Below are 26041 nucleotides of genomic sequence, written 5' to 3'. Positions count from 1 at the left end.
TACAGTCTTATATATCATGTACAGCCGATATCATCCAAAAAATGAAGTTGGGTACTTCGCGTAGTTCACTTATTGTGGGCTATTTTGGGAACCTATCCCCCGCGAAAAACGAGCACACATAACACTTAAGATTAAAATCACGTCTTTGTTATTTTTTTAATGTTGTTCATCCCAAATTTTAAATAAATATAAAATAAAAATAAAATATTTAAATTAATTTAAAAAATCCATGATTTTTAAATAATTCTTATTTATATATTTTATTTGTTACATTTTTTTATGATTTAACTGTAATAGGGATTTTAAATAAGTATAAACCACTTCAATACCTGAGCCAATTAAGTCATAAAATGAAGTAGTCATGTAATAGTAGTGATTAATAATACATAATACATTTTAAATTAAATCATTAAAAATTGAACCAGGTGTACAGTTGCCTTTTGTCATATAAATTGTTAAAAATGTAAAAAAAAAAAAAAAAAAGCTGAAGCGGAAGACATTAAACCTGAATTGCCGGCTGAACACATGTTTTTAAAGGACATTTCAGTTTTGGCCAAAACACAGAGAAACATCTTACGACAGTGGAATGTTGGCCACAAACATAAAAGTGCCATACAGCATTATTTTGCTGCCATCACAGGTGACCTGCCTTACAGCTCCTCGGGCTTCAAGATTGACGAGTTTCTTGTTCCAACGCTGGTTATTTGTTAACGTCCATCCACAACAACCAAACAACATGATTTCACGTAACAGTTTCTGGCTCTTGAAAATCGGATGTACCCCAATTTCCACAGTTTGTTTGTTGATATTAAACATACCACTGAGCCACATTTATTAGGGTGTCATGCTGGCACGCGCGCACACACACACACACACACACACACGTAAGCAATTCGGGGGAGAGAAAACGCGAGCAAACACACACATTATCAGCACACAAATTAATCATTCATTATGCAAAGTCAGATCGCTTTCAATCACATTTGCAGAGCACACAAGGTTCCCGAGCGCAGCCCATGATAGTGGACTACCAGCTGTTGCTCTACTCCAAAAATATACTGTAGCTTGAAATACATCTATATATTCTACATACTGTATATCTAAAGTGGTGTGAAAAAGTGTTTGCCCCTTTCCTGATTTCTTATTTTTTTGCATGTTTGTCACACTTACACTTTTTCAGATCATCAAGCAAATTTAAATATTAGTCAATGACAACACAATTGGAATCAGCCAATCTTTGGCACACTGCGTGTAATGACTGACATGTAGCTGGACCAATGACAAGTGAGGAACATAACGTACAGTAATCCCTCAATTTAGTAGGATTTCTTATTTAAAAATCAGATATTTTTGTAGTTAGGGCATAGAAAACCTGTTTACGACCTTCTAAATATGGCTTTTAACATTATTACATCCCTCTAGATATCAAATAAGTCACCTTTACACTTGCATTGCCTAATATAGTAGACATAACAACAGAAAATCAGACATTTAAAACATAAGTACGACTCGTGCTCGTGTGTGTTGCTGTGAATGTGTTCCGGTGCTAGGGGAGCGAGTGTAGGGCGGACAGGAAGTGACGTCAAAGGTTCTGAATTGACTTTAGCTTGCCGTGGATTACGGCCGCAGCAGTAGCCCTACCGTGATTATTGTTCCGGTTGTGACTTAATACAAACCGGCAATAAAAATCTGCAAGCAAGTCTGGTGCTTGTGTGTCTCACCAAACATTACAGCCCTAGTGACCATTGTAGAATACGACATATTATTGCTGCGTCTCTGAATGCATCTTCTGAATGTCTTTTATTTCCATTTTAGTTCATGGAGACATTTTCATGCTTGAATATTCTGAAGTTAGGTCAAAATAAATAATCAAATGTGCTTAAATATGCTTTTTTTAGTATTAATAATAGGACGTATTCAACCATGAAACAGCATGATTTATTAATGAATATATTTTGGAAAAACCGTGATAGAGTGAAGCTGTGAAAATCAAAGCAGCAAGGGATCACTGTATACCAGTTTTCACCATGTCATGTGTGGAAAGAAGCGCGTTGATGCACTTTTTGTTTCTCAGATGTCGCATAATAATTGAAATAACTGAATCAATGACTGTGGCCAATTAATTACTGACATGTTGCCTGACCAACGACAAGCGAGTGACATCATTGACCAAATACCAGCACAGAATGAAGTGTAATGCTGATTTGTAGATGACCAATTAGCCATCACCCAAGGAAAAGGATGCTCTGTTTCTATACCGCCCTTCATATTCTATACTAGACTTGGTAGACCCCTTTGCTGTGCGCCCTGTGATGTGTCCATTTGAAATAGGGTGGCCTGAAGCTAAAATGTGCATCCATTTTGGACTGTTTGTGCTGGGCCTCGCCGCTCCTCGCAGGTAAGCGTGACTGTCAGGGTGAGGAGAAGGAGAGAGGCTTATCGTGTAGTCCCAAGCACTCTCAGGGTGACAACATGTTTCTGCCGTCCCCGGCCTTCCCACCGGAGAGCCGATCCGGTCGTTCTCCCGTCCCTCCAGACGGAGAAAAAAATGTCAGGGCTACCTTCACCAGTACGTTGACCTGTCAATACCGTAACAAACAATGCGGATGCTCTATCGACTCAGTTCATGGTTTTGTCTTTGTACTTTCTCCCACCTGATGGCTATCGGTTCATTATTTGGTTTACAATTTGCATTTTACTCGTATTTATTTATTCATTTTTTTTCCAGGATGGGCAGCACACCACCACACGCAAAGATTTAATGCCTTTCAAATGTCCGCATCCCGCCTGTGTTTGTCGGTCCGTATTTATAGAACAATCTTCTTCTATGTCAAGAGTCCTGGTGCATAATAAAACACAGTAAATGGATCTCTGCTAAGTTTAGGTGGCCTGACCTCCATTAGGAGAATACTAGGAGAGTGAAAAGGAGGAGCCACAAGCGTTTATTCTACACACGCAATTCATCGTATGCACACACACACACACACACACACACACACATACACACACACACACACACGATGCCACCGGAGGACACCTTTGTCGAGGAGCCGTCACTGTAGGGGACACCAAGTCTTTGAAGGGGTAGTAAATGTCCTATATATAGGGAACCCTCATTATTGCTATATAAACTAGGATAGGGGTCGGCAACCTTTAGCATCAAAAGAGCCATTTGGGCCTGTTACCACCAAATTAAAACCCACCTGGAGCCACAAAACCGATTTGACCACTAAACTGAAGGAAACACTGCTTATATAGTTTCCTTCAGCGCATTGTCACGTTCCCTGTCTCCGGGAAGAGAGATGAGCCACACGTGATGCCACCTGGCAATTAGTCATGTTTAAAGCCATCTTAAACCTTCTCCACCGATTTTGGATCAACAAGTAGTATAAAGTAGTATAAAGTAGTATAAAGTAAATAAAGACTGACCAATAAAGTGTTGGTCAAAGACAAGTGGGTGCCACTAGGCCTGTCACGATAACAAATGTTGCTGGATGTTAATTGTCCTACAAGTTAATCGACATTATTGACAATATTTGTGAGGCCATTTTTTTTTTTTGCTTAATTATGTGGCAAAATAATGACAGTACATTGTATCAAAAGCAATGAACATCAATTTAACATTGTAACTGGAATGTCAACAGCAAACATTTTTAGAGAGAGGACGAAAACAGACATACATGCAGTTGTCAATTTATGGAGGCAGCAAAATTTGGTTAATCTATTTATCGATTATCGTGACAGGCCTAGGTGCCACAATCAACCAATTCTTGATTACCACAGACAGTGACTAACATGTAGACTGACAAATAATCTGCACAGGTCGTGAGCAACCCATCACTGGTTCTGTGTGTAACAAAGCACCGTGACTTGCTAACCCCACGGCCCTCAAAAAAAGAACTACACATCTTACCAGCCTTACGCATACTAGATGAGTAGATACATTGGGGTTGGTCTTATGCGTGAGACATCGGAGTTGATGCAAATAGCAAAAACAACAACAAAAATGACTACAATTTGTGAGCCGTGTCAGCCGCTCAGCTAGCCAGCACCCACTCATAGACGGTGCAGCTCTAATGAATATTCATGCCCTATAGTACGTGCGCTACAAGTACAAATGCCATTACCTATGTAAGCATTTCTCCTTTTGAAGATTTTTGTGTTCTCTGGGGCTTTCCGTTTCAGCGCGAGCAAACTCAGCGGTGGCAAGGTCTGTCTAAATATAACGCCACTTGACAGCCAGCTGAAACAGTAGATACCCTTTTTACTTTGAAGAATTCCAATTACTGTCACTGGTTCCTCTCTTGTGTTTGTTATACGTGTGTGCGTGTGAGACACAGAGGTGTTTGTGTACACTAGGACTAGGACTCTTGTAAAATGTAATCCTTGTACATTGTAACCGACAGTAACTCGACAGCCTGTGTAGCTTTGAAGGCTTTTTTTTTTTTTTTACTCCGAGGGATACGACATCCACAGATTATGTCTGTATGGGCCAACTGCTTTCCTCTGAATTCCCTTGTTTTGGTGCAGCGCTGAGACAAATTTGCATGCTAAAAGCTAAAACTTCCACTGAATACACAATGTAACTTGAGCGTATGCATGACGTGACCCCACTTGAAAAAGAAAATTGTATAAAACTAGAAGAATAAAATAATTTTTTTTTTTTTTGGTAAAATAGCTTTTCTTAGTTTTATACCTTTTTTGTAATATTATATACATTGTTCATTAAAATGACTATTTCTCAGAATGTCATGACTTTTTTGTAATATTTTGACAATTTACCCTTGAAATTAGGACTTTATTCTAGTAATATTGGGAATTCTTTGAAGTAAAATCATTTTTTTTTTCCAGTGTGGCCCGAATACTCCAATGTACGTTTTCTCAGCAGCCATAAGATTAGACACAAACATGAAAGTGATCCATAACAAGAGCATTCATGTACGTACTACTAGTATACTAATATTATACTATACTATTATTATGCTATTATTGTAATAGTAGTTTCTGCTGGTGTAGCCCTTTAACATTTTTTTTATCCAGCTAAAGCATTCATTTTATAATTTATAATAAAAATAAAAAAAATATTTTTATGGATGTTTTTCCAGATTGAAAATTGATTTATAGTTTTTTTTTTAATCCTTTAAGAGTATTGTCCCTGCAGCAGTAGTTCATCGTAGGTCCTTGTGACATTTACCCCAACACAACATGAATCAACTATGGAATCAATAGACATCAGTGGAAATTGAAAGAGCTGTAATTAATTGCTGTCGTCTTGCTAGCTTGCAGAAAAATGGAGTTCCCTGATTCTTGCTATGTACCCACGGCATACGTACGTAAGGTCCCCGCCTTGGAATTGCTTTTGCGCAGCCACAGACCTTTATGGCCCAGTTAAAGGTGGGTAAATCATCTGATGTCATTGGTCCGGTGAACAATGCAGAACCGCAGAACCGCCCCTCTTCATAGTGCATTCTATGAAGTATCCAGGATATATCACCCTTAACACAAAAGAGCCAATCTGGATTCAATTACTGAGCCGGCAGTAGAGTGCAATTTATACCCAAACTCTCATGCTCGGGAGACGGACAAATTCACGGTGTGCCTTATAATTAGCAGTTAACCCTCGCTGACCTTCAAGTCCAGATTTAGTGTCCGAACAGCAAATAGCTTTCAAGTTGAGCCGCTGTCAAAGCAAGGCAAAGCATGTATTGAATATGCACTTCTGTTTGCTTGCGAACAATGAGGTAAGATTAATCCACATTTATCCACTGCTGGATTAAACGCCATGTAGAGAAGCTAATATAAGCAACAATTGGGATGTAAATAGGGTGTTTCAAACTCATTTAATCCATGCTGGGTGTCAAGGATGCGCTCTAGAGTGTTGCCATTTATGTTGAGTGTAATATGAAGGTAAACCATGCGCCAGTATTGTAAAACCATGTCTTTTTGGTGTGATATTTTAAGAGGCTTTGCTAACTTATCATGCTGAACAACACAATGGACCCTTGGAATCCAAACACAATCCATTCCAGGAGGCTGGCTGATTTGTCTTAAATTTGCTTTCAAAATAATTTTCCCCTTGAGAAATAGCCGCTGGGAGGTGTGGAAACTGATTTTGAGCCGCAGAGGACTTCCAATATGTTTGGGAAATCTGATTTTCAAGTGCTCAAGTTTTCTACTGTCCACATTGTCATTCACGAGTGGTTGTGTCTATACATCAGTGCTCTCTGCTGACCTTTCTGCATGTGTTGCTCTGCTAACCATGGAGGCGTTGCAACGTACTGCATGCAACCAAAGTGTCCGAAATACATTTGTAGAGTTACAGAGTGGATTTGGGGCTCGCATTGTGAACAAGGCCTTTGTTTGTTCTGCTTTCTTTGGCTTTTTGGATTCTTGCTGACGATTTTCTCTGAAGTTTACATTTATTGGTACAACCGGGATCCTCTACACAATCTGTGGCAACAGATGGCTGGATTTTACTTACTGTTTTCGGGACACCGGCAGTGTAGTTGTTCACGTCGCTGACCTTTGTACAATGTCCCCAGTCCAAGGTGTAAACAGTCGTTCTCCCAAAGTGAGCTGGAATGGGCTCTGGCACCTTTTGTGACCCTAAGAAGGATTAGCAGGATTGAAAATAGTCAAATGGATTGAACTTTTGTTATTGTCCCTTTCTCTCTCCCAACTAGGTTTTACTGGGACTTGACCATGCTGCTATTGATGGTGGGCAACCTCATCGTCATCCCTGTAGGCATCACATTCTTCAAGGACGAGCACACGCCCCCCTGGATTGTCTTCAATGTGGTGTCGGACACCTTCTTCCTCATGGACCTGGTGCTCAACTTCAGAACGGGTATTGTCAAGGAGGACAACACGGAGATCATCCTAGACCCGCAGCAGATCAAGATCAAGTACTTGCGGAGCTGGTTCGTAGTGGACTTCATCTCCTCCATTCCGGTGGACTACATCTTCCTTATCGTGGAGACGCGCATCGACTCCGACTTCTACAAGACGGCACGCGCCTTGCGGATCGTGCGCTTCACCAAGATCCTCAGCTTGCTGCGGCTCCTGCGTCTCTCGAGACTCATTCGTTATATTCACCAATGGGAAGAGGTAGGACAACCCTGAGGCATTGTTGGTACACTTGAAAAGTAAGTGCTGTGTTTTGTCTTGAGGGGTACGCTAGCTGCCGCTGGGGTGGTATCCTCCACGGCAATGCTTTTGACAGCTTGGAGATATAACTGCTTCTGGAGAAGGTACACGCTATCACCTTGGAGTGCAGCCATTTTGGGATATGTGATACTGTGTAGAGCAGGGTTCCTGAAAACTTTTCAGCTCAAGACCTAAGTTATTCATATGCTTCCTCCCCGGGACCCACACTTACAAAAAAGGCATTATGTTACTGCCGTAGCATTGACGAAAAACATGATAACAACAAAACAGATAAAAGTACAGTGAGAACACAGATCTCTACCGAGGCTAAACATCTATGATTTGGATCATCACGAGGGCTCAAAGGTCAATCGCAGTTGTAATAAGGTAAAAAAATAACAATTTTATTCTAAAAAGAAGTATTTCCGGATTAAAGGTCCTGCTTATTTTTAGATATAAAAATCTTAAACCTATGATTTTGGTCCTGCTTCTTTCTAGATAAAGACATCTTAGTTTAGGATTTCTTACCAAGTAAAATTGACTTGCTCCATGGACAGATAATTTCACTGAGTATTTTTTTTCCCCAAATCTGGTCTTTTTATCTTATATTTGGCCAGCCCTTTTTTGCAGTGTAATAGTTACTTATCACTGGAAGGTGCTGTAGTTAACAATGTGATAGTTAATACCTTGCATTTGACTTACAATTGGATTTTGACAGTTCCCTGTACGGAAATGAGAATATTTTCACAAAGAGAAAAAGGCAATTCAAACGATGTTATGCCTGGTAATAGTCCAAACTAACAATGCGGCATGTAAGATTAATCCAGTTTCTATATGCAATCACTATCCAAATTGCGTCCCTGTCCTTGGAAGCTGCAAACTGCAGGTATGCTTGCAGAGCACCGTATACGTCCCATTTCCCCCCGGGAGGGAAGTATGGATAGATGCTGCTCATGATTATGCTCAGAGTGAAGTGGCTCCTTTTTTGGCACCCCAGTCACCAATGAGTTGATGAAGCCAGAGTGTTGATTGGCATTTCTCTCAGCGCGCCCATCCAGATAGCGGTGGGACCACAAAGCCTGGAGAGGCTTTTCCGCAAAATAAGCGTGATTATGATTGCAGAATTAATTAGAAAAGTTCCTGTTGCTTTCCGAACCGGTTGGATCTTGTTAGTTTGGTCTCGGATGTAAAAGGCGTGCAAAGGGAAGCGTCAGTGTGGACTGACAGTGGAAGGATACAGAAGGTGTATCATTGTACTGGTTGGCTATTTAAGACAAAACATGAAGCGCTTAGCAAGAGGAAAAACTCGATTGTTTTACAGTGAAATCTCGAAAGTGAACACTGATGACAGATCATTTATTCAGAGCCTGAAACATCTTTTCTCATAGGAAATAATGCAACTAGAAATAATCCGTTCCGGCATTTTTCCCAGTTGTGTTCTGCCGAAACAACATTGACCCGGAATGGGGGCGGCAATATAGCGCTTTTGGATGTAGCACCGGAGGCGCAACTGCGTTTGTGTGTATGGGAATCGCATAATGGAGCTGATGTTGTCGTGCATCTCATTTTGTAAATGCTTCCCTGGGTTTTGTGTAAAAAACACAAATAAAGTGGAAAAGCATCTGTTTTTCACTCTGATGTGGCGTTCACAGATGCACCTGATGAATGCACGTTGGCCTGTCACGATAACAAATTTTGCTGGACGATAATTGTCCTAGAAATTATCGTCGATATTACTAACAGTTTTTGAGACAATTTTTTTCATTAATGATATGGCGTAATAATTAGAGTACATTGTATCAAAAGCAAGACACTTTAATTCCAAGACTATTTCACATTGTAATTGGAATGACAAGAGCTTTGAAATAAAAAATAAAAAAACAACAACATAATAAATTAACCAAAAAAACCAAAAAACTCTCAGTCTCTTTTAGCAAAAATTGCACTTTCATAAAAATCACAATCATAACCAAAAACCCCCAAATAAACCCTGTCTCTGTTAGGAAAAAAACACAATTAACCAGTTCAGGAATTGCTGTTTGTGACATCAAACATTTCTGTTGTCTTTCCAACCGTATTGAAAGGTTGCATTTCATTTGCAATGTAGCGCGCTAGCGTGCACCATTTTGCGCTATTTTGTTTATATTTACTTTGCCGACCAAACGCCTCAGCAAGCGTTGGCTGTCGGGGCGAAGGCTCTGCTGCACCTCCAGTGGTATTTATTTTCCCAGTTGGGAAAATTAAAAAGGACTGTTGTGTTTCTGGTGTGCATACAAGTTGGTCGTGTTCGCCTTCTTCCTCGTCACTATCTTCGAACAAATGTGACATATCGGTTTGTCGGTGTTCATGCGCTCACCTTGTTAAAACTGAAATATTGTTTTGGGAAGCTAAACTCTTTACTGAAACGACCCAGCAACAAAACAGAACCACGCTCCTCGTCATGGAAATCCGACCAGAACTGGACACATGGGACCAAATGGGGGGGTAAGTAACTGTTGATATAGCTCACTGCTGACGGGGATGTCAAATCCAAACTATCCCTTTAACGATTACACTATTTGGCATGTCTTCCAAAGCATTTTGAGCAATGCCTTTAGAGGGCGCCACAAATGTCATTTACAGTCGTGAAAAATTTCAAAACAACTTTTATGTCGCACGGATTGTCACAGCAAGTGCCACGTCTTCAGCTTTCTCGTGAAGTGACTGCAAGATGAGGAAGGTGCTTGTCTCATCAATTGAACTCATTCAGCTTTCCAGCGACTTCATTCATGCCTTCCTCCTTCAGAAACATCCAAATTTCCTCTCGGACATCAAACACTCGCAGCAGTGACATTTACTTCGCAAGCGTCAAGGTGCCTCAGTGTCCAGCTACCAAAGTCGTGCCTTTAAGGGGTCTCGTCTTGATGAAATTGATCATGTATATATATATATATATGTATATATATACAGTGCGTCCCGTGTGCATTGGGTGAGACCTTCTTAATTAGTGCATTCAGTCTGTTGGTTGTTCATGCCATGGGATTTCACCCACAGTTTGGAAAATATTATAAGAATATTATATTATTCGTATTGTTCGCATGACCTCATCTCCTCCAGTCTCATGACTCGTTAGGAAAGCAGGCCTTGTATTACTCCAGCCGCCCTTATGCAAACAACAATAATGACACCGTTGTGACGTCCATCAATGTTTCGTTCCAATTGGACGTGTTGTGCGTGGCAATCGGGGGAAACCTGAATGGCACCTGATTGCCAATCAAACCACATTTTGACCAGACCTGCCCGTCGCCGCCCCTGGTTGCAAATATTCCGACTCTCGTGCGGTGATCAGTGTGTATTTAGTGAGTGTGGTGACATTAATCATGCAGGGCCTCTGTGATGCCATTTCAAAGAGATGAAAAGTTCAGATGAATCACTTGGAGGAGAGTCGCTCTTTTTCCACCATGCATGTTCCTTCACGGCAACGTTCTCCTTGACGAGGGCTGACCCTCAGACGAGGGCCGCAGTCACATGTTAAGTTAGTAGAAGCATTAAGGAGGCAACAGGAAGGAAACAAGCGGACTAGATAATTAAATAAAGATCAATACCTGGCGTACAGCCGGCGGCGGCACACTAGCATGACTCAAGGAAAGCTAACACGGGCACAATCATTCATAAACACAAATTTGTGGGTGCAACAACACCACAAAGAGAGACCGCATGGCACTCACGCTGCCAGCTGCCATTTACATTTTTTATGTCATTGTGGGTGGCGTGCGAGCGTGGCAGGCTCACTGATGAACGCTACTTAGGCAAACAGAGTGAAAGGCCAGCTTTGCCTCAGCGCCAGCCGACCCCCGATGAAACCTCACAGAAATGTCATCTGTCACAGCAGAATAACTTGTCGCCCGCATCTCACCACCTGACTGACTCTTTGACTTTTCCCATCCGTGTTTCCCCATCGCCATTTGAATATGGCGGCCGAGGAACACCTCACGCTGACACTCCAGGCTGACCCCGACTGTTCGTGTTACCTTACCTGAAAATCCATGCATATGTTATCTGCGTGTGGCGTTAAACACACACACATATAACGTAAACATCCGTGTGTCCATTCACATACACACGTAGTGTAAACGTCACAATGTCAACATATGTCTTTCCATTCACATACGCAGACAATGTAGACAACTGTTTGTCCATTTACATATACCGTAGATACAAAGAAAACGTATACGTACACAACTAATGTAAACATCTGCATGTCTATTCACATGCAAACATAACGCAAATGCCGGTTTGTCCGTTCACATACAGACAAAACTGTCCATTCACATACAGTATACAGTACACATGATACAAACATCCATCTGTCAATTTCAACACACGTCTGTCCATTCACACCCATAAATAATGCAAACACTAGTATGTCCATTCACATACAGAAGTCATTAAATATACATACGTATGTGTGTCCATTCACATGTACACGTAATGAAAGCATCTGGTGGTCTATTTACATACAGAAGTAATGTAAACATCAGCCTATCCATTCACATGCATGAATTATGTAAACGTCAGTCTCTCCATTCACATATAGATAATGTAGAAATCTGTGTGCGTTCACATAAACAAGCCATTCAAACATCATTCTTTCCATTCACATAAACACGTCATGTAAATATCCATCTGTCAATTCATATACAAATAATGTAAACATCTGTATGTCTATTCACATACAAAAGCAATGCAAACACCAGTACTGTATGTCCATTCACATACAGACGTCATGAAAGCATCCGATGGTCTAATTACGCACACAATTAAGGCAGTCTGTCCGTTCACATACACAAATTATGTAAACGTCTCTCCATTCACATGCACACAATGCAAACATCTGTGTACATTCACGTACACAAGTAACGTAAAGCTGACTGCCAGTTCATGTACGTCTATGTCAATGTACGTCTATGTTAATGTAAGTCTATGTCCACTGACAGACTTGTAAACATCCGTGTGTCCATTCCCAAACACATAGAGGGGCGCACACTGCCTATCTTCTCTGTACAGGGAAACAGAGTGTATTAAGACAAGTGTAAAAAGGTCATTTTCACGGCGCCGAGTGAGGATCCTTGTGATTCATCACACCGTGCAATATTTAGCTCTCGTAACAAGACTGAATGCCATCCAGCATCGCTTGCCTAAATGAGATAAACTTCACTGACACGGCACAAGCGGCAGACGACCGAGGATGAGCTAATACCTTCAGAAAGGCAAAGCTGAAGAAGGAAAATACTGTATTCCAGCAATGTATGCATGCTACGAATAGTGTTGCATGGACTCATTGGCTTTGTTGCTTGTTTGAGTTTAATTTCCTCCCCAGTAAGGAGTCACGCAAAGGACACTTCTTGCGGGAAGTCTTTGACTTGAGCAGAGCAGAACACTGCACACTGCGTAGCTTAATACTGCAGGGAGCAACATTGTAACATGAAAATATTTTGTTCTGTGAGGTTCACTGCACTGCACTTTTTTAGGGATCTAAGTCAAGGGAAGCAGCATGTAAAATACCCAGAATGGCAAAATGTAGCTAAGCTCATTTTTAAAATGTCTGGATAATGTGAGTAAACCCGTAAATGCCGTAGTCCCCAATACAGGAATACTCCTATTTATGTTCCATCACAGGGCATACAATGCAGACAAGCTAGCTCCTGCTTGGCTCCCCCCGTACAGGGGTTATAATTGCATGTCCTCAGGAGAGCGCACTGTGTTAGTAGCTCAAAGCTCGGACATGTTGGCACATAATCACCAACAGTTGAAGTGTCCTTGCGCATGCTACTTGACCCCCAAACCGCTTTGGCGGGCCATGCCAGAAGATAAAAAAAAGAGGGTCTTCCTGGGTCAGAGCCAAGCCAGACATTTTCACGATGAATTATCTTCACACGTGCCGCAGCGTGTTTGTATTTTAATAGCCAAAACCGCTCACATTCGAATTAAATCAGATTTTAATTGTTCAACAGTGAATTAAATGGATGGCTTCCCCATCAGAAAAAAATGAGAGTCCTAGGATTACGATGATATCAAACAGTTACATAATGTTCATCCCACTGTGAATATTGTTGAAATTGATGTTTACAATGATTACATTTTGTCAGTTGTTTTTAGTGTGGTAATAAAAAGTGCAAGAGAAGATGTCAAGCACGTATCTCCGCATTTTGTGAGCAATAGTTGTCGTGTTTCGGATGAAAATTAGGGCTGCAACTAACGATTATTTTAATAACGGATTAATCGGTCGATTATTTTTTCGATTAATCAATGAATCTTAAAGCTAAAAAAACACATTTTTAATTTCTGCCTCTTTGCAGCAATCCTTTTAAGAATGCATGAATGGACTTTTTCCCTCCCCAAAATCCTAGCAAAGGGGGCGAGGAAGAGGAATTTCTCCGACACCGAAATTGAAGTTGAGAAGTATTAAACAATCAACTGGCAAACATCACAAACACTCGACTGCAAGTCACTGACACCGACTGCTACACGTGCTTCATGAATAAACAAGAAATAACAAATAATCAACTTTAGGGGCAGGCAATGCATTTGGCACCGGCTCGTTTGTTCTAGAGGGAGGGGGCAGTGCCTTGTTTGTTGGTCAAGTTGTGTAGCACGTAGCAAGACGATGTGGCCTGCGCCGGACAGGCACAGCCATAGCTAGTTGTATAGCTAGTCACTGTTCTACTACTAGGTTTTGTGTGTACGCATGGTAGGGTGTGCATAAACGTACGCATTTGCCTTCACACAAGTAGTGTTTCATGGTTGACTACGGCCTATTATTAGTCAATAAGTATCGAAAGACAAGTTAGATGTAGTATTCTGGTCACTAGACGTCAGTAATGCTACATTGATGAGACATGAAATGAGATTAGATTACCTTCCCACTGCACGGAGTCAGCCATGGCCTGTCCGACATGATAGAATGAAAAAAAGTTCTCCTCTCATTCTGTGTGGAAGTGGTATGTTTCTGGTTTCTTACTTTGTCCTTCTTCCCCACTCCGTTTGAAACCCTTTCTTAAGTTTAGAATAAATAAATTGGAGGCTAACTAGTTAGCTTGGTAGCATGCTAATGATTAAAGCAATTTCACTCGAGTCCTGCAGTCGGCAGTGATGCGAGTTTCATTTGGGTAGCATTTGCTAATTAACCGACAAACCAGCTACAAGATGGCCAACAAAAAATAACCCTGCACTTGCTTTTTATGCTTTGTTGAGGAAATTATTGTCCACAATTTTCCCAATTAGCGTACACTGACAAAAATGTACCATGCAAAAATGCATTTTGTAAGGTGAAAGATTCCAAAGACCAACTGCTGTATATCACTGGTCTAAGCAATGATCCTCTAATTCTGTCATGAATGAGCTCTGATTGCGTCCATTTCATACAGATTTAAAGTTGTGTTCCTACAGCCGCCATGCTGACAGAATGCTGTTTGCAAACTCCATGTTTTCGGTCCTGGTGGCTGGATGCCAGTGATTACACAGACGGCCATGCAAACTGGTGTGCAGAGACACGCACTCTGTTTACCAATGTGACTTTTGCCGATATTGCATGGATTTAGAGTCATTTCCAGAGGACTTAGCATCCTTTTGTAACCTCCGCTTTAACCCCTTAGCTCTCACGCACATATGCATCCGTATGACTGGGGACGCAAATTTGAACACGCCATCCCCAATTAACTCAAAATGAAAGCAACGTCACGACTGCACATACACACACAGCAAATAGCTGTTATGGCGTCTCCCTCGTCTCCCCTCCTGTCAGCTTCCTCTTGTCACTTGTCTGCGGGATAAAAATAAGACTGTGACCGGATATTCTCCTCATTGGAGTTGTCTCCTGTTGATGAACCAGTGACTTGGATGGGATTAGTCATCCTGTTAAATCAGATTCAAGGCAGCGCACTAATGACTAAGCTCCGAGGGCGTCCTCCCGTCGTGCCTGATGCCTCCGACATAACCGTTTCGACTGGCCGAGCCCGTAAATGTTTTAGCGTGGATGGAGTTGAGCGTGCGAAGCGGGAGCCACGCTCTTTACCGAGGAGGGGGGCTGGAGAAGAAGGGGAGTTCAAAATATAAAGAAGATATTTAAGGGGATGGGATGGTGAGGCTGAAGGTTCCATTTAAAATTGGCATCTTGGTTCCTTTAAAGGTTTATGCCTCTGCCTGCTACAAAAAAGGCTGGTAGCAGGTATTTATTTGAAAGAGGCATCGATTCAAGAGGAGGCCTGTATCATGTAAAGACACTGCTGTCTACATGTTGTGGATAGAAGGTAAGAACGATAACTGGACTTTCTATAAAACATATAACATATGTAAAATAGAACTGGCTACCTTTTAAATACTATTGTAAATATTAATCATTAGTATTTCACAGTCATAATTCTATTCAATGTGGCAATAAAGATAATTACACATAATTCCTCAAAAGTTGTGTACATAACCTGAGTACTGCTAATATGTCAGTCAAAATAGTTCCATAACGTCCATTGCTAACATCCAGTTAGCATTTGCTGTACAAGAACTGAAAATGATTATGCGGAAGACAATGCAGCCGAAGTCAAGGCAATATATTAAAAAGGTTTCAGCAATGGGCACATTTTCCATTTGATCATGAAATAATATCTCAAGAAGCAGACGTGACCAAAACACCGATTTCTGTAGTGGAGTTCATGACGCAAAGCAAAGCCATCAAACAGTACACTTTTTACATGACAAACTGCAACAAGTGAACAGGTGAATTTTGTTATACATATAAGCATCTCACCGCTGAGTTAGTTTATCCGCAATCGGAATAATAAAGATGAAAGCTGCATCTCCGTGTGTAGCTTGAAACGCCGCTGGGGAGCAAGAGCGAATCAGTAGAGGAGCTTAATGTCAGCTGACTGATATCCTACGACAACTACAAAGTGACGTTTATGTGATTGACCCAAACTACCTTGGCCATCTACCGGTAGCTCGCGATCGACGTAATGGGCACCCCTTGGCTATGTGGTCACTAATAATAAAACAACACAAATTTGAAGCAGTTCAGCACCACGGATAGCGATCGCATCATTTCAACACCCACTTGAGCTATTTCAACTCAATTATCAGGTCAAAACGGCAAAGTATTTTATCCATCTGCGTTTATTCCGTCTGCATGCCTGTTCAGAGCGCCACACTAAGGTGTGCCTTGTGTTCCCGTCTGGATGCAACTATAGACTAATCCGGCACAGTGTGGACGCGACTTTTTCCAACCGACCAAAAAAGAAAATCCCAAGAACGTTCCCGTCTGGACAGGGCCTCAGAGCCTGTAGCATTCTCCAGCTGCCCTGAGCCGTGGTAGAGGCCCAGCTCCCGTAACTCTTACGTCCTAGCAGCCCGGGCCGGGGGCGTGCCGGCCTCTCAGCCCCCCTGAAGCCCCACCGGTGGTCAGTACCTAATAAAAGTGCCTAAAATATACCTATGGTATTCATACCTTGGCAATAAAAGACACAAGAAAATAGCATAAGATTGTAAAATGTCGCCATTTTTTTTGTTTTTACTACATTTCCGACAAGAATCCTAGTTACATTTCAAAGTGGGAATCACAGCAGCTTGAGAAAAATAAAGAAATTAAAGCGGCTAAGCTGACTTCAGTTATGTCAAAGACAAATTTTGTACAATTTTAGTTCCTACGGTAAACAGTCAGCAGAAAAAAAAAACAACAATATGGAGTGTTTTGTACACAAATATTGAAAAATGATATGTATTACCCAGCCATCAAGTAACAATTCCCTTTATCTCATATTTAGAGCAGGATATAAATAATTCTGGGCTTAATTATACATTTGAAGTGCTTGTTTTTAGGGTAGGAGCAGTACGTTGACAAACGTGAGCTGCCGTGAAGGCTTGCGGCACGGCTCTGAGACAATGCATATGTGAATTTGGCTCGAAGAGTCTGAAGTGAATAGCCTGTTTTTGTTTTAACCAAAAAGTACCCGACTTCATAGAATACTTTTGGGACATCAGAGATTGGCAGGGAAACAAAAGCGCCGGTTCGACCATTGGAGGCCCGGCGCATATTTGAATGCAGGCTACTTATTTGAAAAAAGCATGGTGCTTCAGTTTAATGCTCAGGTGCTTTGACGGACACGGCCGCCCCCACGGGTTGCCAAAAGACAGCGAGGCGCCTCTCATTTCCACTCATTAAATCCATCCAAAGTTATTTAAAGAAGGTAAATCAAGGCATCAGCCTCCACTCGCTGACCCGTTCCCTCGGTCAAGGAGTGTTCTTTGAGAGATAAGAAAGGCAGGAAGAAAAGATTTAATGAGCCATTATGGGGCGCACAATGAGGCACCGCCAGCAACCGTGACAGGTCCCCAACATCCTGAATGGACCTCATGTGATATGGATATCCACCGTGGATTCATTTCAAATACTCTTACACATAAACGTGTGATCCTGCACAAACCAAAAGGCGCATCTTGGTAGGAAGCAGATTGCGAGTATTTTTTGTGTTTTTGTGTGTGTGTGTGTGTGTGTGTGTGTGTGTGTGTGTGTGGTCATTGGAGCCCTGCAGGCCTGTTTAGACAGATGATGGAAGGGTGTTCCCTGTGGTCCACTCCCAGGCCTACTTCTCATTCACCACATGTGCTTCATCCAGCATGACAGCATGCATGCACATGACATTTTGGTGAAGGCATTTTACAGTGAGAAATCCTCCTTGCCGAGATCAGCCAGCATGTTAGATGATTAGAAATTAACTCTGAGGCGCACGAGGATTGATTTAATTGATAAACCTCATTAGCCATCACACCAAAATGGTGTGTCAATCAAATGCTGGAGGATGCAGCGTGTCGTAATTACTGCACTTTCCAACGCATTAAATCCGTTTTTCCTGCATGTATAGGATGACAAGATCACTATGTCATTTTAATTGTCTCCGAAAGTATTTTGTTTGATTCCAACTTTAAAAATGACCATTGGTTCACCTGCCGTCTTTGCATCAATACAGTGAGGTATTTTTTTAACTCTACAGTATCAACCACCGCCTATTTATACTAGTCATACGCCGTCTTTTTTACATGAATGTTTTATTTATTCAGGGCTGTCAGAAATAACGCGTTGACGGCGTAACTAATTTATTTCATTAATTACGTGAACTTTTTTAGTGTAATTAACGCATGCGCACCAGAACAAGCACGCCTCTCTGTTGCGACGGCAGACGGAAGAACAGTGGAGCGTTGAAGCGTTCCCACACAGCCTCCGAGTCTGATGCTCTTTTCTAACTTCAATCTGACCTGAACACATCAACACCACATTCTATGTATATGTACCGTATCTCCAACTCACACACGTGTCTACTGCGTTCATCCTAGTGCGTGCGTGCGTGTGTGTGTGTGTGTACATAAACAGGAAGATAAAGAAAAACAAAGTTGATATTCTTATCACTCACTTTGTAACTCTGAATTCGGATGTACAATTTGCTACATTGAAGTATGCTGGAAAATACACTGAAAACAAGTACACTTATCTTAAATTACGTGACGTCTTTGAAAGCAACCCTTCATTGCTCATAACCACACGATTTAAAGTGTGATTCAAATGTTTTTAAAGAAACTTGCGTTTGACAAATAGATTTTTAGACTTGCGTGGTATCTTTTAGCTTAAGTGGCATATTCAGTTCATTTGGAGGTGTTAATGCATACCAATATACAGTATATAATCCTGTCCCATTTATTTTTCTGTTCATTGAATACAGTAAAAATATGCATATTTCAGACAGCGCTGCTAATTGTGATTAATCTTGTTTAATTAGTTTAAAAACAGTGATTAATCTGACTAAATTTTTAAATCATTTGACACGCCTCAATTTATTGATTTGACGTGTACGGGCTTCCACATTTTTGTAAAATGTGAAGAGAAGAAGAAAGAAGAAAAATAATTATACGATAATTATAACAAAACTATAATAATAATAATATACAATGCAACTTATTTTTATTAAAATTAATATTATTCATTATTACATATTATTAAAACACGATAATTTTAAAATAATAAAGTTAGTATTTTATGAGAATAAAATGTATTTTTGTAGAGTAATTTTGAGAATATAATCATACTTTTCTGTGAATAATAATCATAAATATACCGTACATGCATTTTATGTGTTGAGGGTTCTGAAATAATGACATTTTACACACATTACAGAAAAAATTGATAATTCCAGATTTTTTTTTATTATTACTGCTTTATTGTAGTAATATTTGCACTACTTACTGCTGTTTCTTCTTTTCAGTGTGTCTCTAGTACTCCTTCATGGATCTCCCAAGCTCAAAATGAAGTGAGTAAGGTTTGCATTCAAGTTAATGAGACACAGAATCGGTGCATCAATAGTTTGCTTGTTACCGCCACTTGTTCCCAAGATTGATTTTTCTTGAAACATTTAGCGATTATTGTCTTATGATCACTGCTGATTTTGAAAGATGCACAAGATGTGTCAGGTAGCTCGGATCGAAGATCAAATTGATGCGTGTCTCTTTTCAGTTTTCATTGAATATTGAAGGAGTATTTATTTTTGGCGCGTTAGAGAGAAAAACAATGATGTCTGATCAAAAACGGAAAGGGCCTCTGATACAAAATAAGGTGACAGCCCGCTGCCCTAGAGGAAGTTAGATTGGGAATATCGCCTATGAAAGGGAGTTGATGCTAAGGCCACGTGCGAAAACTTTACCAGCGAAAAAGCCAGTACAAAATTTTACAAGCTGTTTGTGTCATCCTCTTTAGCGCGGAGAGTAGCCATGGCGCCTCTGCCCCCTGTGCGCCTCACCCACTGTGTCTGGGCTGCAGCTTCCGCCGTGACGCGTCCATTCTCTCACCTGAGTCACACTCCTCTCACTCACCCCATCTGTTTTCAGAGGACTCGACAGCCGTCCCGCGTCCTCCTGCGTCCTCTCGCCGCCCGACCTCATAAGGACCCAGATCCCTGTCATACGTATTGATTTTTGTTTACGGCTTTTCGTCGCCTCTGGAACACTCGCAGCCTCTGAGTCAGTGTCAGACGGTAATGGAGGTTATTGCTGTATTGCACTGCACAGTTGCAGTCATTCCGACAACAAACTGCTTTTCTCAGCGTTTCATTGACTGACCAATGAACAGACAGGATGCTATTCGGTACTCTCTCGCAGGTAAAGATGGAGGAAAAACACTTGCTGTAACAGATTTCCCGGAGCTATTTGACGTTTCTAAAAATGAACAGATCATGTAAAAGCAATATGCAAATATGTGAAATTTTCTGGCCTGAGGCACCTCACTCCATTCACTTTCCACTGGTTGGTGTTGTAGATGCATTCGGTTGTATAATATTTACCAGAAATAAATCAGTCACAACATTCGAAAGCCTACGACCAAGCTGCAGAGACTCCCCCCCACGACCACCACCCAGTCCCCAACATACCGAACCCCTATGCTTTCCCTTGTGAGTTGTGGGTCATGTATGTTCCCATGTTGCAGACCACCAAGTGCTTGCTCCCACTGTATCCCAATCCTGGCAAGTCTGATCCATCACCCAAGCTCAATTTACCTTGAGGGGGGGGGACCCTACAATGCGCCGCATCACATTTAGCCCCTGATTCCCATGGCGGCTGGTTTAAGCTGGGCATATGAACATTATGTTTTGGCGGTGTCCAAATGAACCTACAGTATTTCTCTCTGTTTGAGTTCCCATCACAGATCAAGGCACAACATATAAGGGAAGCGTGTTGGTGTATTATTGCCATTCCATTAGCATTAGTCCACACACGATGAAACGTCTCCTTCCTGATTTGTGTTGACATTCGGCATTTAATAGCAGTTACAATATGGCGACACTGGCTTCCCTTCGCTGTGATTTAGGTTGTTTTCATGAGGACAACGCAAGGAGATACCAGTAAGGACATCTCCTAATAAGCAGTGCTAGCATCAGGAACTGTTGCGCCTTCATCAATCAAAGCTATCCTTGTTTGTGTGCTTGATGCCGACGCTGCCGGCTTCACTCGGCGTCCCGTCAATTAAAACAAAGTGGTCAGCAATCCATCATCCTTCATGTTAATGTGCCGCCACAAACGCTTTTCTTTTTTTTTAATATGCATGTTGCATTACATGTTCGGGTGTTAAATCACACCGTCCAATTTTTTACAAGCAGTGGCTCGAGGGGAAATGAAGAGGGGGGGGACCAATCTCATTCCTTTGTGTTACAGTAACGATCTTTAACAAAGCTTGAACAAGAACCAATCTCGGGAACAAGAATAGGGGGGCTTAAGTCCTGTTCCTGCCTGGCGTGGATGGATTTGAATTGATTACAGCTGAGAAGGGAGGCACAGGGCCAATCACCTTGCTGCGGTGACAGTGGAGTTCCGGGCTACAATCTGGAGATTTGCATGGTATTACCCCTGACAGCGTTTAGGGTTTTATTCTCGAGTGCAAGAGATCTCGCAAGGGCCCTTTGACAATAAAAATATCGCAGAGGTACAGTATTGTTGGAAGGTAATGACTCACACACCAGACACCGAAAGAAGCTTCCCCTGCTTTAGAACGACGCAGCTAACAGTCAGAAGATATATACAGTATCTCACTAAAGTGCGTACACCTCTCCCATTTCAGCAAACCTTTCATGATACCATGTCAAGGGACAATAGGAGGAGTGAAACTTGGATACACTCAAGAGTGGCAGCAGTAGAGATTTACTAGCAACTGAAAATAAGTCAACACGCAACCATTATTGTGTCGCTAGCAACACAAGTGAGTCCACCTCACAGTGAACATTGTGTCCAAATTGTGTCAGTATGTGAGCACCATTGTTATCTGGCATTGCCTTGACCCTCTTGGGCATGGAATTCACCAGCGCTGCACAGGTTGATACCGGAATCCTCTTCCACTCCCCCGTGATGACATCACTGACGGAACTGGTGGATATGAGACATCTTGCCCTGCTCCGCCTTTCTTCCTTCCACTTGAGGATGCCCGCAGGTGTTTAGTTGGGTTCACGTCTGGAGGGGTCATAGTTGGCCTTCAGCAAGGCACTTGATCATCTTGGAGGTGTGTTTGGGCTCCTTAACGTGTTGGAGAAAGGGAATGTCACGGTACATGGTGGAATTCTTGTTTACTCTCAGTTAGGGATGTTCCGATCTGGGTTCTATGCTGTCGATACTGATCATCCATGAGTGAAATTGGCCGATACCGATACTGATACCGATCACATAGATCAACTGTAAATTTGAACTACGGGATTTTAACTACTGGATATATCAGGGGTCACCAAGGTTTTTTTCTTGTGAGAGCTACTTTTACCCTACTTTTACGAAACGAAAATGGCCAAGAGCTACTCATTTTTATTTCCATAGCTTATTTCAACCCAAACAAACCGAATATGCTTGTTCTACCAGAACATTAACAGCACTTCTTTCTAGTGTTCTCGCATTCATAACTGAAAACCTGAATGAAAAGCAGGCTTGCGGGCGCCTCATGTGGTCGTGGGGGGCTTCCTGGTGCCCGCCGGCACCATGCACGTTGGTCACGCCTGGGCAATAAGATAAGATAAGATAAGATAAGATAAGATAAGATAAGATAAGATAAGATAAGATAAGGTAAGATAAGTCTTTATTAGTCCCACAAATTCCAGAAAGGGGATCCATCAAACTCAAACAAAAACATATTTGACTTACTAAGTGGCCGCCCCCCCCCCTCCAAATGCCGCACCCAACTAAAGCTTTTTAACGCGCCACCCTGGAGAGACTATTTTCGTGGCATGTTTTGCAGGGTGCAAAACTCATATCACGTTCACAGCGACAGGAAGTCCCGCACGGCAGACATGTGAAGGGAAAGTGGGCGGCAGACGGTCGCTATAGGCCGGATGCTGCAATGGGGGCGGAGGAGATCGACGTTATAAAGCAAAAGCTATGAAACTATGAAGCAATACTGTGTGGCTGGTGGACTGGAGCACCCCTACCCTCAGTGAACCTCAGCTCCCCAATGCAAGCAGCTGTCATGCAGCCCCAGATCACCACCATGTTTGACAGTAGGCAAAACATTACCTTGCTACTTACTTGTGTTACCAGCTATTTAGACAACAATGTCTGTGTGCTGACTCATTTTCGGTGGGCGGACAATCAGTCAAACGGCTATACAAGCTATACACTGACTACTCTGAAGTATTTGTATAGTATTGTCCCTTGAGAAGATATACTGTCATGTAATAAAAAGTATTGGCGAAATGTTAGGGGCACTTTTGGCCGAGCGATACAACAATACAGATGTGGCAGTACCAGCAGAACACGCACACTACCTGTTGCTGTCTCCATAAAAAGTAGTTTTTGGAATTATTTCCAATGAGTAAGCTGCTGTGATTTTATTGTTTAAGTCTGTCCAAGCTCCTTCTTCTTGCAGACAGCCTGAGGACACATGTAGCACTACAACAGAATTTATGTCAGACACTCATTAAAAGGATATTTCACAGTGTAAACAATACACTGCACTCATGCGTGCATGTGTGTGTGTGTGTGTGTGTGTGTGTGTGTGTGTCCACCGTGTCTCTTTAAGGCTCTTAATGTACCATTACTTTGCAATTTATTTTTTTTAAACCCAGATTTAAAAGCAGTCATTTCCTATCTGGGAATGTGATTTCACAAATGAAAAATATATCAAGAACGCTGCGGCGAGACGGAAAGGCGTACCTCATGATTTATTCAATCGCCACAGAGTGAATTTAACACTTTAATGTAATGCAAGGCAGGACATTTCACATCACACAACATTGTGAAACTGATTTTTCGCCACATTTAAAGGAAGATTACTCCAAAACAACAACCCAAAAAAACAAGAGCAAGCAAGCAGTGTGAATAAAACAAGGTAGATGGAAAAAGTGCATAGGGCTAAAACATTTGCAGGGAGGAAATGGACAAGAGGAAGGGAGGGGGTTGTGTTGTTTATATGCGGACAGAGCGAATCTGTCATCCACTCTTGAGAAAAGCTGCCTCTTGATTCGCACCCGGGCACATTTTCCCAGGCATACCTCCACGCCAGCACCGCTGATGGAGTTAAAATGATGTGATTTGAAGGCGCAGCCGCTCTCGCGCCGTCCCAGGGAAGCACAGCGCCGGTCCCTGGCAGCATCCTTCTTAGCACACACGCAGATAAACACGCACTGAGCCGGAATCAACAAGCAGAGAAATAAATACGCGCTTGTGCCGCACTTTATTCCATTATATTGTTTATATCCATGGCAGAGCTGCAAAGAACAAGATTCATTTAAATCCATTACAGGCCATATTAAATGAAAATGCACCTATTATGAAAACAGGCTTGCTATTATTACATCTTGCGTACCAGGAAGAAAGATGAGAACAAATCAAGTCAACAATAACGGCTTGTGGCAAAGCATTATGAATATCGTGGAACCTCTGAGGTTGATTAGTTTGGATTTAGAAATAATTGCGCCCGTGAAAAATAAGAAAAGTCCGTCACTGTCATAAAACATTTTAACATTCTTAAGTGTAAAAAGTGTAAAAATAAGTTAAGCGCTCTTAATGATTAAATGTGTGACTTTCTCCTGGAGAGCTATCTAAAAACAACGGGTAACATGAGGTTACCCATGTTTATAAAGGGGTTATTAACATTTTATAAGCCTTAGTAAGCTGTCATAAGTCATTTGGTGAGTATTACCTACAAAACTCAATTAAAATAGTGTGGAATTAGCTAAAGTAGTGAGCCCACATTTTGTAATTTACAGCTGTTTTGAACATATTTATTTCCCTAGTTCTTTATGAATATAAGAGCTCCATATGGGTAACCTTATTGAACAGTGGCAGCAAACAGTAAAACACAACATGGTCGGTTTGCGCTGCTCACATATGTTTTAACAGTCTTCAGTGTCTTACAAGTGTAAAAAGAAGTTCTTCTCCTCATGTTCTTCTTTTTTTTAAAAGACCCCCTGTTGAGGTTGGGCATCGTTTACATATTTCCCGATACCACTGCCAGATTGCTGCTTGAAACGGTGCTTAAACGTTGCCTGAAGAAAAGGAAAACGTACACATTTTGTCCAAAACATGATTTTTTATGGAATTTTGTGACATGCAAGTTGGGCAGAACAGTAATTAAAATAGTAACATAAAACCCATAAATGATAACTGAGTAATAACTTCACCAATATGAAATCATCATCACAGCAAAACTAACAGCAAGAAGACGGACAACACGCCAAAAAACAACCTGCTTGTGTTGATGTTCAGAATTTTGGTGTTTGTCAATGCACCTCGCTCGCCATGAGCGTGAATGGCGGACAATGAGGAAGTGTTGCGATGCTACTGTGGACAGCGACGGTGAAATGTGTGGAAGTGAGCGCTGCTGTTGGTGTGTTTAGGTCGGCGATAAAGTTTAAAAAGCGCGCTAGACTCTGTGTGCGTCTGTCAGGATGCTACGTTACTCGCAAGATACGACATGCACGATATCACCTTCAAGCACTTGTTGCGGGTGGCTGAGTCTGCACTCATTTAGCACCCAAATGATTTTTTCCTGATGCGGTCACTACCATTTACGGTGCCATGACGATACAGCGTTTCCGTACGCATCCCAACTGTTGAAGGATCGCATCCTCTCGTGAAGTATGCCGTTTGCAGACAATCTGTGTGACGTGCTGCATGGCGCTGGGCCCAAATCTTTTTACAAATTATAATATTGTTTTTGCGATAAACAAAAGCTATAGTAGGTTGGCAAAGTATGTGTTGACGGGCCAACGTGAACATAATAAAGGGGGGGATGTTACTGTCATTTTTTGCCCGCTGCTGGAACAGCAAAGATGAAATATGTGGTGTCAGTCACAAGCCCTTAAAAGGCCCTCAGTGGATTTTAATAAGGCGTGGAGCAGTTAGCTGTGGTCTT

General features: G+C 41.7%; 1 protein-coding gene across 1 annotated transcript in view; it reads left to right on the top strand.

Annotated features, from left to right (window-relative positions):
- Positions 1-26041, top strand: part of hcn4 (hyperpolarization activated cyclic nucleotide-gated potassium channel 4) — a 109013-nt gene that overhangs the window by 25259 nt on the left and 57713 nt on the right. Inside the window, exon 2 of the mRNA XM_054771413.1 lies at positions 6684-7107. Within this exon, the coding sequence (XP_054627388.1) occupies positions 6684-7107 (424 nt within the window). The remainder of the gene's footprint in view (positions 1-6683; positions 7108-26041) is intronic.

The sequence above is a fragment of the Dunckerocampus dactyliophorus genome, chromosome 3 (genome assembly GCF_027744805.1).
Source record: "Dunckerocampus dactyliophorus isolate RoL2022-P2 chromosome 3, RoL_Ddac_1.1, whole genome shotgun sequence".
In the NCBI taxonomy this organism is placed as follows: Eukaryota; Metazoa; Chordata; class Actinopteri; order Syngnathiformes; family Syngnathidae; genus Dunckerocampus; species Dunckerocampus dactyliophorus.
The sequence above is the reverse complement of the archived record's forward strand: the minus strand, read 5'-3'. Positions and strand labels throughout refer to the sequence as shown.